This window comes from Chiloscyllium punctatum, chromosome 21 (genome assembly GCF_047496795.1).
Source record: "Chiloscyllium punctatum isolate Juve2018m chromosome 21, sChiPun1.3, whole genome shotgun sequence".
Taxonomy (NCBI): domain Eukaryota; kingdom Metazoa; phylum Chordata; class Chondrichthyes; order Orectolobiformes; family Hemiscylliidae; genus Chiloscyllium; species Chiloscyllium punctatum.
Genome location: NC_092759.1, coordinates 17,383,591 through 17,398,501, shown reverse-complemented (window position 1 = coordinate 17,398,501; position 14,911 = coordinate 17,383,591). Strand labels below are relative to the sequence as shown.

Below are 14,911 nucleotides of genomic sequence, written 5' to 3'. Positions count from 1 at the left end.
AGTCACAAAACCTACCAGCAACCAATCTGTGCATAATCATGGCAGTTTCATTTCTGTTTTAGGCATACTTCAGATTAAAAGCTTCAAATATACAAATTATAAAATCCACCTGGAAACGGACCTGAAAATCTCATTTCCAATGTTGATTAAGACCAGGGAGAATAACACATAAGTAAGCTAGTTCACCTTAAGCCTTCGGGTTTCTTTTTATTTTAACTGATTGAGAGTGAGTCTTACCTTCAAGCACCAAGCAGAGGATCAAGAGCAGTGGTAGGGCCATAGTGGTCTTTTACAGTCCTTCGCACGAGTGTGCTGCTCTGCTTGCGAGGGGCTATTTTTGGGTTTCTGGGAAGTGTTTCACCCATCCTCTTGATTGAGTCCCAGCTGTTGGATAGATCTCTGGAAGTTTCTGGGACTGCCAGCTGGTGAGTTAACCCTGCCCACCGCAGTAACTCTATCTGTCAGAGCAACAGCAGGCCTCAGTGTCCCAGGGAGAGTAGTGAAGCTGGAAGAGTAGAATTTACTCTTTGTCTGCCTGTGGGAGGAAATCAGAGCAGCCGGCAGAAACCCACGCCGACATGGAGAGAATGTGCAAACTCCATACAGACAGTCACCCGAGGCTGGAATCGAACCCTATGGCTGTGAGGCAGCAGAGCTGCTGACCACTGAGCCACCGTGCTGCTCCCATAGCTCAGACCCTCCAACCCCCGGTAACATCCTTGTAAATCTTCTCTGCACCCTTTCAAGTTTAACAACACCTTTCTGATACCACAAAGACCAGAATTGAACGCATAACACTTTTCCCGACCTCAGGACATTCCAGAACACATTACGGCCAGTATTCCTGGCGTGGAGTCACTGGTACTATGCTGGTAACACAATATCCTATTTACCTCCTAGAAAGTAATAGGATCATGGACAAATTATATGCTATTTGATGATGCTGGCAGAGGGACAGATATGGGTCACCACATTATTACACATCTCTTATCTTGAATATCTATCAGGACCTTGGCACTCATGACACTGCAGCACTGAGGTGTCAGCTTTGATTTTTGCACCTAGTCGTCTGAAGTTAAGCTGAAACACACATGGGAAAAGTGCCATTGAGACAGATTGTGATATCATGGAATAAAAGGCTGTCTCCACTTGTGTTGTGGAGGATAGGCACAGATTTTACAAAACCTGCAAGAGAGGAAAACGCACCTTGGGGGAATAAAAGCACCTTGTCATGCATTGAGTAGTTGTGTCCTGGAAGACAGTGCCTAGAAATGTGATCGGGAGAGAATCCAATTGTTGCAGGGATGGGAATTGCAGATTTTCTGATGAGCAGCAGAGGGCGCCTGTGGCTCAGCCTGGGGAGGCCATTCAGCCTCATATTGATCGCCAGCCTCATATTGATCGCCAGCCTCTAGCCCTGCCTTGTGGCTGCAGTAGGGATTGCAGCTTCCCCCCAAACCATCACCGCCACTTTGTATTTCTCAGTGGAATTTTACACTTATAGGAAATTCTCTGTCACAAGTAGCATTAAATTTTGCCAGGATGCTTTTTGTGGCAATCTTTGCACAATGAATATTTGATGCCTGGTTTCACAAGGATACCCAAAACATGGCAAATAAAACTAAAAGATTTATCCCCTGGTTCCAGGTGAAGGTACCTGTGGGTTTGTGGGTGGGGTAGGGGGTTGGTGGGGAGAGTGGCACAAGCCAAGAACTGTCGAAGGAAATGGTCTTTGCGAAAGGCAGCGAGGGTTGGGGAGGGGAAGATGGTATTGGTGGTGGGGTCTTGTTGAAGTTGGCAGAAGTGTTTCAGGATGATGCGTTGGATGCGGAGCCTGGTTGGGTGGTAGGTGAGGACCAGGGGGACTCTGTCTTTATTGTGTTGGGAGGGGGTGGTTTGGAGCAGTGGAGTAGGCAATGGAGGTGGTGCAGCAGTGGGCTCTCTGGATGACAGAAGGGGGGACAAGCACATTGTTCAAAATAGGTGGACATCTGGGATACTCGCGAGTAGAATGGAATTGGGAGAATAGATGGAGTTCTTGCAGGATACTGGGTGGGAGGAGGTGTAGTCCAGGTAGTTATGAGAGTCCGTAGGTTTGTAGTAACATCTGCCTGGAGACTGTCATTGGAGATAGAAATGGTGAAGTCAAGAAAGGGAAGGGATGTGTCCAAGATGGATTTAAGGGCAGGGTGGTTGTTGTAGGTGAAGTTGGTGAACTACTCCATGTTAGCCTGGGTGCAGTATGCTACACTGATGCAATCATCAATGTAACAGAGGTAGAGTCGGGGCACAGTGCCTGTGTAGGCACTGAAGAGGCACTGCTTGATATATCCAACAAAGAGGCAGATGTATTGGGACCCATCAGGGTGCCCATGGCCACCCCCTTGTGTGGGGCCATGGAAGGGTATCAGGGAGGAGCAGTCTACATTGGGAAGGGGATTCAGTGAGGGGCCTTTCACAGGCAAATCCTGAAGGAAGCCAGGGTGGCAGGACATAGAACATTTAATAGGAGGGGGATAGACACGATGGGCTGAAATCTTGTTGTGCAGTGAGGGTGGCAGTCCATGCAGACTCAGGAACCCTCCCTCCCCTGGCATGGGGTGTAAGGGCTGGGCGGATTGGCTGTGGGATGTGCAGGGTTACAGGGAAAGGGTGGGTCAGTGTGGACTCAATGGGCTGAATGGCCTGCTTCCAGACAGTAGGGAATCTATTATTCCCTCTGTTGCTGTATTCTTTAAAGTTGTATCATTTAGTTTATCGTTCACCAAGCCACATGAGGAGATATAAGAGTGTGTGACCAGATGTTTGGTCAAACAGCATTCTAAAAAGGAGAGAGAGAAAGAGAGAGACATACAAAGGAACCTCAATTATCTGGCATTCAATTAACCAAATTTTGGATTATCCCAACAAGATTGCAAGGTCATCTGGCATTCGATTATCCGGTATTCCATTAACCGAACAAAATACTCCCCTCCCGTGTCCTTCGGATAACCGAGGTTTCCTCTGTACACACAGAAACAAACAGTTTGAGAAGGAAATTCCTTAAGACCTTGGCAGCTAAAGGCAAGGCTGTCAATGATGGTGCAGTGAAAATCGAGGTAGGATAATAGATCGGAACAGGACGTCAGCAGAGGTCTCTGGAGGTTTGTATGTGATGGGGAAAGGGACGAGTGGACGTGTCTGAATAACGCCAAACTAGCGAGCAAAAGGGGGGATGCGACTAGGTGTGAGATAGGATAAGGCAGCCAAGTTTTGGAATGAGCTGAAGTTTTACTGAGGGTGGAAGGTGGAAACCAAGCAGAAGTCTATTGGAATAGTGGAGCCAAGATGTGGCAAAACCAAAGAGTTTCTCTTCAATCTGACCCAAATTGGCTGTTGTGTGTTCTAAATTACAACAGTTCAAAAATGATTTGTTGAGCCATGAAGCACTTTGGGACATCCTGAGATAATGCAAGGTACTATAAAAACACAATATTTTTCTCCCTTATCCAGCCTAATTCTCTCTCCATGACACTTACACTCCACACCCATCTCCTCTGATGAAGGGCTTTTGCCCGAAACGTCGATTCTCCTGCTCCTCAGATGCTGCCTGACCCGCTGTGCTTTTCCAGCACCACACTCTCGACTGTAATCTCCAGCATCTGCAGTCCTCACTTTCGCCATCTCCTCTGAGTAGTCACATATCACAAGTAAAACACGACCAACAAACATGTCGTTTCATTTCATTTATTGTGGAGTTTGGAGGTTATGGTCGGTAAAGATCAGCAGAAGTACATTATTAAGCAACAGCAGTTCTCGAGCACATGTTCTTTATAGTAATGCGAATAAATTAAAAGCATCGACAGTTGTGAATTGAATCGGTTTTCAAGTAGGACTAACTTTTGTTTGAATATACAGCTTGATTTAACGAAGGTTAATTTGGATTTATACAACGAGGCAGCATCGGGACCTGTCTGTCGGCTTCATGTTCACATTGCAATTTGATTCTGAGGTGTGCATTCTCTAAACTTCCGTCCTCTACTCAAACTGATGGTTTGCCTCAGCTCGGAACTTCCTTGATCTGTTGGGAAAGATTTCACAAAACTTTGGACATTTTTTTTGTGGAAAGGAAGAGAAACGCGCTGGATTCTTAAACTGCGAAACAAAAAAACATGAAATTATGGAAACTGCCAGTGAGGCAGCAACTGTGGGGAGAGAGAGAGAGAGAAAAACAGTGAACATTTTAGGTGGATGAACTTTCATCGGAAAAACTTGTTTCCCCATAGCACCTTGCATGATCTTAAAAAACCAAGTCCCTTACAGCTAATGAAGCATCTTTTGTCAATTGTAATCCCGTTGTAAAAGCTAGAGGTACATGTGCACTGAGTGGTATAATGACTATGTTAATGTTACTTTACCGGTGATCCAGAGACCCAACCTAATGTTCTGGAGACATGAGTTTGCATCCCAGCATGGTGAATCCTGAAAATTTAATTCTAGAAAAAGCTGGAGCCGCAAGGTAGGTTAATGGTGTCACATCCAATTGTGAATGGTGGTGGACAATTAACAATTAACAGGAGGAGGAGGAAAGGTTGTTGTAATTGACCCCATCCCAAATCCATTCCCTTCACCAGCAATGACAGAGGAGCCTAGCACATTAAATCAAAAGACAACACTGATGCATTTATAATCCATCTTGGGAGCCCGGGTGTCCTTAGAGAAGGAGCACGTGGTGTCCACTAACACCCTGGAGTTGTGACTGGCCACTTGGGTGTTTTCATATCTCCCTGGTGGTGGAAATTGAATAAAGATTCGTGCACTTTGTGTCTTTCACTGTGTCTCACAACTGCACACACACACCATGGGAGAAAAAAAAGAAAAAAAAAGAAATAATCCATCTTGGCCCCATGCGATGGTCCCAAGCATCGCAGACACCAGTCTTTAATCAGTTTGGTTGAATCTGATGTTGAGAAACAGCTGATATGTGGATATTACAAAGGCTATGGTACCTTGACACATTCCAGCTATGGTACTGAAGACTTGTCCTTCAGAACTATCTGCACACCTAGCCAAGCCAATCCAGTACAACTACAACATAGGTATCATGTGGAAGGTTGCTCAGGTGAAAAGCAGGGGCAAATCCAGCCCAGCCAATTACTGCCATATCAATTTACTCCCTATCATTAGTAAAGCAATGGAATGGGTCATTGACAGTGTTATCGAGCAGCACTTTGAAAGCACTTTGAGTGCTCACTGATGCTCAGTTTGACTCCCACCAGAACCATGATTTCACCTGACTTCATTATAGCCCTGGTCAGTAAGCTGAATTCCAAAAGTAACATGTACAGGACTGCCACTGAAATCAAGGCAGTATTCACTCTGTCCACGCCCCTGATGATTTTATAAATTTCTAAACGGTCACCTCACAGCCTCGGTGACTCCAGGGAAAATAGCAGTCTATTTAGCAGTCTCCCTATAGCTCAAACCATCCTACCCTGGAATCATCCTTGTAAATCTTTTCTGCACCCTTTTAAGTTTCACATCTTTCCTACAGCAGGGAGACCAGAACTGAACGCAGTATTCCAAAAGTGTCCTAACCAATGTCCTGCCGGGGAAGAGTGAGGCCATTGCTTGGGGGGGAGAACACTTTAAGAATGAGATAAGTGTCCTGAAAGCTGTTTATTTTTATAACATTCCAACTAGGATCAGGCAGCTCAGCAGAAGGTGGAGACTGAGCCTAGAACTGTCCCATTTGTTTGGCCAGTTTGAGTCACCATCAGGCAGGCTGCTTGACAGAGAATTTATTTTAATATTACCAACTTCTTCCCTTGCTCATTTGTGTCAGGTTTAAACTGAACGATGGTTACACATGCTGTAACCTTTCCAGTCTGGAAATACGTGGTTCAGAAACTCCAGCTATCGGGAAATACATGTTGCAGGCTGCAAAGACTCATGGCAGCATTTTAGGACAGTACTTTGGGTGCAGAAACAGTTAAGATGCTTGGATAAGTAAGACTATTTTTATTACTGTTTTGTAATGTTTGTGCTTCCAATAAGTGTCTTATATCTGCAGCGTTTACTGGTACATGTATTTGTGGTTCGGCATTCTGATTTCATTCTATAACCGAGAAAACTCCAAAATTTGGAAATAGCTCAATCCCAAGCATTCTGGACTAGAGAGGTTACAGCGTATAGTAGAGAGAAAGACATGTTACAAAGGCTGTTAATCACATTTACTGGGAAGATTGATAAACACTTCGAGGAGAAATGAATAGAAGGTTCTGTTAGAGGGAATCGAAGAGTGGGGGGGGTGACAGGAGGCTTGTTTGACTATATGGACTAGAATGGCCTGTTTTGTTGCTTTAAATTACAGGCAATTTGGTCGTAATCTCTCATTAACTTACTCGAAAATGAGCGTTATGCAACCAATCAATATCGAGCCAGTTGATAGGCCAACTATCAGATAAATGGATTCTTTCAGATCTAGCCTGTCTGTTGGAAGATCAAGGTGAAACGTTAGAATCTTGCAATGTAGACGGAGGCTATTCAGCCCATCATGCAAGTGAAAGCTCTTTGAGAGAGCTGTGCTATTCATCCCTCTGTTCCCATGTCACATCCTCCCCACAGCCCTGAGAAAGGGGACTTGTTACTTTGGTCAGTTTGATCCCGGTGATGAGCACTGAACTGTCCAGCTGAGCGAGATATGACACCCACCCTATAGAGTGTTGGGCAGCTGCAGCCCAAATTATTATCCTACTTGCTGCCCTAAAACCCCATCCTATCCCACTGCTGTCCTTCCATTTTCCCAATCTACTATGGCAACACAAGACCAGATCATGAGCTTGGTGGTTTCTCAGGGGTTAGTGGTGGTGGTGTTCTATTTTATTATTCACGGGATGAGGGTATTGCTGGCTAGGCCAGCATTTATTGCCTCTCCCTAATTGCCCAGAGGGCAGTTCAGGAGTTAAGCACATTGCTATGGGTGTGGAGTCACATATAGGCCAGACCACATAATGATGTCAGTTTCTGTCCCTTAAGGACATTAGTGAACCAGGTGGGTTCATGGATTTGTGGATTCATGGTCATCATTAGACTCGTAATTCCAGATCTTCTAATGAATTCAAATTCCACCATTTACCGTGGCGGGATTTGAACCCAGGTGCCCAGGCATTATCTGGGTCCCTGGATTAACAGTCACTGATTAATTGTCACTGTATTTGTTACAAATACAGGAGGGATTTGAGAGGGAAGTGGGGAGGTAGAGGTAAGAATACCTGTTGGGAGTTGGACATTGGGCTGGAAGGTGAGTTTCATTTTCTTTGTGGCTCAGTGGATAATCTTCTAGCCCTTGAGCATCTACTGTGTCAGGTTTCATGTCCCTTTTACGATCCGTGCTCAGAATGGTCTCCCCTTCAACTTCACTACCTATCCATCCAAGGAGTACCTTCTCAAGCCTCCCAATCTGCATCAGCTCTCAATTATTCCACAGGCCTCCCTCCTCCAATAAAGGTACGTTCACACCGGCCTCCCCTCACTCCCAGAAGGCCCTGACCCTGTCCATTCATTGGGTGGGCCCCTGTGAAAGTTGACTGAAATGAAGTTGCCCCATATCCTTCCGACTGTTCCTGAAAACTCAGACCCTCAGTGTTTGGAGACATTGTGGCCCTGCGTCTCGTTCAACATTGAGGATGGTGTGATGGTGGTGAGAGGCTTTACTCACTAGGCCAGCAGGTCTTCAGACTCCAGCAGTTGACCTCCACCTCCAGGCACATGGTGCAGTTTATAACAGTCGTGGAGTCCCCTGGACAGACAAGGAGAGCAGGACCAGCTCAGCAACAACCAGAAGCCATTCTGGGATATTCCAACGATGAGTTGCTAGACACCTTTCCCACCTCCCCCTCCCCCCCACCCGCCTTGATTGTCCAAGCGACAGGAAAGTGCAGAGCAGGTCAGGAGACATCTGTGAAGGAAAAATAACTGTTGGATTAGTTGGGGGGGGGGGGGGGCATTTCAAACCCCAGTAGCTGATGTTATCTTCTGTTGGGGCTTGAGTTCAATTTCCATCTGATGTCATGGGATTCCAGCCTGGCTAAAATTGACACTCATTCACCTTCCTCTTTCTCCTACCACCCTGCAACTCTTGGCGAACTCTTTCCCCCTCTTATCTCTCTCTCTCTCTCCACTGATGTTCCATGATAAAATGCTTCCCACTGAGGTACCAGTTCTGATCAGATGTATTCTGAGGCTTAGTGAAGCAACATGAAGAAAATGTGCTGCAACTTTTTTTAGGCTTCTTTTATTCCAACTCAGCTTTTCTTGCACACATCAGTGTCCAAGAGATTAGCCCTTAATTCCTGGAGACCACAGAACTACATAAGCAGTGCTAGAAGGTTGGCCAACCAACCTGACCACTCTAACATTTCACATATTTACACCATTCACCTTTCTGTTTAAATGGGAAGGTGAGGCATTTTGACAAGTGTTAGCTTTCACCAGCAGGTGAAGCTTCTATTTCCAGGGTGGCACAGTGGCTAGCACTGCTGCCTCACAGCACCAGGGTCCCAAGTTCAATTCCACCCTTGGGCAACTGTCTGCATGGAGTTTGCACACTCTCCCCGTGACTGTGTAGGTTTCCTCCAAGTGCTCTGGTTTCCCTCCAAAGATGTGCAGGCTATGTGGACTGGCCATGGGAAATGGGGGGTTACAGGGATAGGGTAGGGGGTGTCGATCTGGAATGGGATGCTCTTTGGACGGTTGGTGTGGACTTGATAGGCCAAATAGATGCTTCCACACTGCTGGGATTCAATGGTTTCCACTCTATAGGAGCCAAAGGGTCAAAGTCTCTCTCTGTCTGTCCTGAAGTCACATGACACCAGATTATTGTCCAACAGGTGAAACAGCAGTGCTCCGAAAGCTTGTGATTTCAAATAAACCTTTTGGACTATAAGCTGGTGTTGTGTGACTTCTGAATTTGTCCAACCCCGTCCAACACCCACACCTCCATATTATCTCTCTCTCTCTCTCTCTAAGATGCTCTGAAGAGGTTTGGGATTAAGCCAAGGAAACTTCCTGATCTGTGAGCCTCAAGACATGATTACACACACTGAATTTCCAACGGAGTGCAGTTTGGTGATATTTCCATAGTGGGGCTTTGAATTCCAGGCTGTCCATCCCAGATCTGCTAGCTTGCTGTACCCTAACCCTAATTTTAAGGACGCTGTAGGCTATACTCACTGCATTTGGGGGCACACATGGCTGCAGAGAGAAAAAAAAAGAAGAGTTTAATCAATTACCAAGAAGTTGCACTTCTATCACACCTTCAATGCATTGAAATGTCCCAAGGCAACAAGCATTGTTATCAGAACAAAATTTACATGAGCAAATATTGGGTCACGAGACTAAAATCCTGGGCAAATAAGTAGGCTTTAAGAGGCACTTTAAAGGAGGAAGAGGCAAAGACGTTGAAGGAGAAACCTTCGGTGTTAGAGCACCACAGGCACAGCTACCAATGGAAGAGAAAAGGTAACGTGATACATGAGAGGGTGGAAGTAGGGAGATACAGATGTCACAGCACAGGGAGGAGCGAAGCCATGGAGAGATATGGATGAGTTATTGGACTGGGTTAGCAAGTACAGGCATAATGAGTGACCAGCAAGTCAGGATACAGGTAACAGAGCTTTGGATTCACCAATGGCTTTCTGACCTGGCCTGACTGACAGCAAGTCTGATGCTGCCACAAAACCATTCAGAAAACAAGTAGAAAATGTCTGACCTAATTTTTCATCTGAAAAAACAACGAGATTCTCCTGTGGTTTGCTCAAGAGTTTTCATAGATTTGCAATGATAGAGTGTCTTTCTCATTCTTGGGATGTCCCAGAATGCTTTGCAGCAAACTCCTATAAATACCAATGGGATAAGATGATGAGATAATCTATTTTTGGTGGTGCTGGCTCAGGGATAAATATTTTTCAGGATGCCAGCGATAACATGCCTGCTCTTTAAGAGTATCTCTTTACATCCACCTGAGAAAGCACAGGAGGGGCCTTTGTTAAACTTTTCCACTTAAAAATGACACTTCCAACAGTGTGGCACACTCTCTCTGTACTACAGGAGGAGTACAATGCTAGACTTTGTGATCAGGTTTCTACAACATGAATTGAACCAACAATTTTCTGACACAGAGACGACCCACAGTTACGCCACTGTCAACTCTATTAATATCCAGTCGTGGGAGAGTTATTATCCAGAGCACTGTCTCTGCGGTAGAAGGTGAGAGAAATTAGCATAACTCCAAACAGCCCCATAATGGAGCAATAGCTCTCATTGTTGGATCAACATTTAGTGTTGACAGTTGTCTCTGATGAATGTGGGTGCCTACCATCCACTTTTGCCAACTGAGTGTTGCTCATGTTTGATGTTTGAGTGAGGATCTGTCTTTTGGACGGCAACAATTATTTAAAAGTATTATTAACAAATGTCTTCTCACCGTCTTGGGTCAATTTTGGAAGCTTTACTTCATAGAGCCAGTTCCAAAAGATAGGCAAGTCTGTTAGAGTCTGGTTGATCTCTGTGGAGACAGATGCACATGCAGAGATTGTGATGGTCATTCTCAAGACTAGCATCTATAGTATAGTATACAGGTAGAAGAATAATCCTGCCTACCTATCACTCGTAGAACACGGTGGACCTTTTCTGAGATCATATCAACCAACACTTCATCTGGGCAGAAAAATAGCAGTATCATATTTTTACCATTATTGAATAAAATTGATCTCTTATAGATTAGAGTTGATCTTTCCCTGCACCGTCTTTACAGTTGTAACACTATATTCTGCACTGTGCTCTATTACCCGGATGTAGTTATGTGTTTGTCTTGTTAGCAGCAATATGATACTTTTCACCGCATCTCGGTACATGGACAATAGTAAATCAAATCAAAATTCCCTCCCACAGAATCTCAGTGAACCCCCTTCTTATTCATTTTCACTGGACAGAATTCTGCTGCACTCAAACTACTTCCTTTCCATTACCGTTACAGAGAACTCAAACATAATCTTTCCCTCCTATTTTATAGGAAGACTTAGGAACCAAATGCCTTCCTGTGCCTTCTCATTGCTCATGGACAGGTTTCTCTGATTGAGGAGCGACCTCAACAAATGAATGGTCTGTTCCTGTATTAGTAAATACTTGCTAATTAATGTTTCCACAACTGGAAATCTGATAATACTTAGAGGTAACAATAATGATCTTGATTTAAAGTACCTCTATTTGTCTGATTTAGCCAATTGCAAAAAGTCTTTCCTAAAAATAAGGCAGTGGTGATTCTAACAAATAAAAATAAATGTAAAAGAAATAGGGCAGGGATGACAGAAGCAAGACAGCGAATGTTTTAGTTGGAAGGAGGAACCAGTGTTAAAGTTTCAGGCCTGATAGGGTGGTGGATACAGACCAAATAGTAGTTTTCAAAGGAGAAGAAGAAACACAGGAAGGAGAAAAAATAGTTGAAGGGATATGTGGAAAGGACACAAAAGTGGAACTAATTGGACTGGCATTCAAAACTGCTGCCAAATAGCTGTTGGTGTGCTGCATCACACAATGATTCTATTCTGTAATAGGTCACCTCACCAAGTAGAAATTTATTCAGGTCTGCATCTGTGTACTTTGTGCAGTTTGTAGTCTCTGTCAGTGCCTTGTACTCCCCACACAGCTTCTCGAATCTGTCTCTTACTCTTTTGTGTGGAAAAGCACAGAACATACAGGCTTCAGCCTTCAATGAAACTCCCAGCCAGAAGCTGGCCACCATCACAGTGCTGGCTGTCTTCATTTGAAACCTCACGAAGGAAAGTTCAAGTAAAGAGGTTGCAGGCTAGTGTAACTGCTCAGTCTAACAGCTGTTGGTTGTATGTGTTTGAAATAAACCAGTTAATTTCAGGTTTATTGGGCAATTAACAGTGTTCTACATTCTATGCTGTCATAAAGATAGCAGAGAGAGCTGTTGGTGTCAGTAACATCGCTCTGCTACTTCTGGTGATTCTATATTTATTCTATGGATTGTAGGCTTGCTCGCTGAGTTAGAAGGTTCATTTCCAGATGTGTTGTCACCCATGATCCTCCAGCTTTACTGATGATGTTACCTCATATGGTGACAAAACATCTGAAAATGAACCTTCCAGCTCAGTGAGCAAACTTATACCCAGAACCTCAACCTGAGCTACAAATCTTCTCAAAACTCATTAATATTTATTCTATACTTGTGATTCTTCGTGATTTAGAATAATTGAGTTTGTTGTCCATTTGAATTTGGCCAGATTTTCCAAAGGTCTTAAATTGTACACTGGGGACAGAGAAAGAGCAAAACAGAGAGAGAGTGAGAGTGTGTGTATGTGGTTTGTTTGTGTGTTTGTTTTGGTTAGCAGGATGGCTGATATACAATGCAGAGTTCGTCAACAGCATGGGTTCAATTCCTGCACTTAATGAGGTTACCATGAAGGACTCACCTTCTCAACATTGTCCTCGCCTGAGGTGTGGTGACCCTCTCTTTGATGAGAAAGCAGACCTTTGGTCTGGTCGGACTAAAGTGACTTTACCTTTTAAACTGTACATTACAAATATTAGCAGGCATTTGAGATACAAATGACTGGAGTTGTCGTATCTTAGCAATACGAAACAAATCAAACTGCCATCCCTCCTCTGTATGTACTATGCCTTGTGAGAAAGGGTTTCCATGATTTTTATTTCTGGTTAGATATTGGAATTTGATTGACAAATTTTAAAAAAGACAAGGGTTATTGTATCTTTCCCTACCTCAGGATACCCCAAAGGCAGCCAACATCATCAATGACTCCTCCCAACCTGGTAATACTCTCTTCTGTTAGACAGAAGATACAGAAGCTGAAACACAGGTTCAAAAATGGCTTTTCCCCTGCTGTTATCGATGAAAGGACCTCTCTAATTTCAAATCTAACGTTGATTTTGCTTTTGTGCACCTCCTGTGCACCCATGACCTTGCCTACCTCACTCTGTCCAAACAATTTATGTTCTATATCAACTTGTTTGTTGTGATCTGCCTGTGCTGCATGCAAAACAAAACTTTTCACTGTACAATGGTACATGTGACAACAGTAAACCAAAGGAAATGATTTCATGGTCATCATTGGTCTCTGTATTAATTATAATTGCCTGCCCTTTGATTTTCAAGAGGTCAGAGTGCTTTTTTTTTCCAAATCAACCTGTTTTGTGATGGGTCACCTGCTCCACAGGTAAGGACACACCTACAGCACCAGAAGGGGCCTCAGAAGCAGAGAAAGTGCTGCCACCTTTTGGGAAACGACCGCCAAACCCGCCCAGTGACGCCATCACGTCGCCCACTCCCCCCACCCCCCCATTGTGTCGCGGGGCGGCGCACTGACGTCACGGCGCCGCCGGCCGTTTCCTTCAGCCTGCACCAAGATGGAAGTGGGCGAGCGGAACAAGTGCGCCTTCAGGGCGATGTTCCCGGCCTTCGGTGCCGGCCGCGGGCCCGTCCGCTCGTCGCTGGTGTGCCAGCAGCCGGTCGTCGTGCTGTCGGTGGAGAGGTACCCGCGGGATCCGGGCAGCGGGGACGGCCCGTGGGCGGCGCCGGGCGAAGGCGACCTGTACGACCTGAGCCTGACGGAGGGCCACTGCCGCCTCCGGGTGGTGCTGCGGCCGTCCCTCAACTGGACGGTCCGCCGCAACCTGCTGAGCAGCGGCTGCGAGCTGAGCAACGTCCGCCTCGCTCTGGAGTACGACGAGAGGCGCCTGGGAGTCGGCTTACTTGTCTTCGTGCTGCTGGAGGCCCAGGTCGTTGCCAGGGGAGACTGCGAGGCGCCCCCTGCCGTCCGGAGGCTGAGACTGCAGAAGCTGCACGTGTTCAACGAGGGCACTGAGCTGCCCATTGGCCCAGAGCTGCCCATCAAAGCCAAGAGGCGCTACTACCTTTCTCTGTGGGATGCTGCCAATTACTATGGGGAGGCTTGGCACCGACACCCGCCTGGGCAGCCCAGTCAGCGATTTGAAGGTGAACTGGCAGTGTTGAGACCCGAAGGGCGGTCACAGCAGACGTAAAGCAGTTGTGGGGAAAGCTCAGTAGGTCTGGCAGCATCTGTGGAGGAGAGAAATCAAGAGTTCGCGTTTCAGGTTGAGTGACCCTGCCTCGTGACGGCAGCAGACTCGAAACATTAACCCCCTTTCTCTCCCTTTGCAGATCCTGTCAGCAATCACAGGACGCCAAATTATAGTCCAACAGGTTTCTTTGAGATCACAAGCTTTCAGAGCACTGCTCCTTTGCCAGGTGAAATGTCAGATTAGGAGTGTGGTGGCTCAGTGGTTAGCACTGCTGCCTCACAAAAGTTCGCTCCAGCCTCAAGGCGACTGTGGAGTTTGTGCATGGGGTTCCTTCCACAATCTGGCTGGATTGGCCACGTTAAATTACCCACGAATGGGATTACATAGGATTACAGTGTCTGGGTGGTGGGATGCAGTTTAGAGTGTTGGTATGGACTCGTTGGGCTGAATGGCCACCTTCCATACTGTAAGGATTCTATCGTTCCATGTTTATATCTCTGCAGAGAACAGTGCATCTCACAGCACTTCCACAGTTGGTGGTCTTTTTCCTTGAAGCATATCCCAGACCCCACAGCAAGATCCCAGTCCAACTCTGAAACAAAACCGAAAACTGCAGGTGCTGGAAATCTGAAACAAAACAGAAATTGCTGGAGAAATTGACCTAGTCCGGAAGCATTTGTGGAGAGAAAGCAGAGTTAACGTTTCAATTCCAGATGGGTGGCATGGTGGCTCAGTGGCTAGCACTACTGCCTCACAGCACCAGGGACCCAAGTTCAATTCCATCCTCTGGCAACTGTTTGTGTGGAGTTTGCACATTCTCCCGAGTGTCTGCGTGGGTTTCCTCCCA

At 45.7% G+C, this 14,911-nt stretch overlaps 3 protein-coding genes across 4 annotated transcripts in view; 1 reads left to right on the top strand and 2 right to left on the bottom strand.

Annotated features, from left to right (window-relative positions):
- The window catches only part of chrne (cholinergic receptor, nicotinic, epsilon), a 29,463-nt gene extending 29,072 nt beyond the window's left edge, over positions 1–391 (bottom strand). The window contains exon 1 of the mRNA XM_072591622.1: positions 238–391. Coding sequence (XP_072447723.1) covers positions 238–280 — 43 coding nt within the window. The 5' untranslated portion in view covers positions 281–391. The remainder of the gene's footprint in view (positions 1–237) is intronic.
- A 3,321-nt stretch (positions 392–3,712) lies between these two features.
- On the bottom strand, positions 3,713–13,895 carry LOC140492465 (sperm-egg fusion protein TMEM95-like). The gene is made up of 7 exons (XM_072591354.1): positions 13,775–13,895; positions 10,642–10,698; positions 10,466–10,546; positions 9,214–9,234; positions 7,700–7,780; positions 6,384–6,471; positions 3,713–4,060 (listed from the first exon to the last, which is right to left on the bottom strand). The coding sequence occupies exons 1-7, from the start codon at positions 13,893–13,895 to the stop codon at positions 4,018–4,020; spliced, it is 492 nt and encodes a 163-aa protein (XP_072447455.1). The 3' UTR covers positions 3,713–4,017.
- The window catches only part of LOC140492610 (RPA-related protein RADX-like), a 42,772-nt gene continuing 41,250 nt past the window's right edge, over positions 13,390–14,911 (top strand). For both annotated transcript variants that reach the window (XR_011963587.1, XM_072591621.1), the window contains exon 1: positions 13,390–14,017. Coding sequence is in view for 1 of the 2 variants with exons in the window: in XM_072591621.1 (XP_072447722.1) it covers positions 13,429–14,017 (589 nt within the window). In the remaining variant the exon portion in view is untranslated. The remainder of the gene's footprint in view (positions 14,018–14,911) is intronic.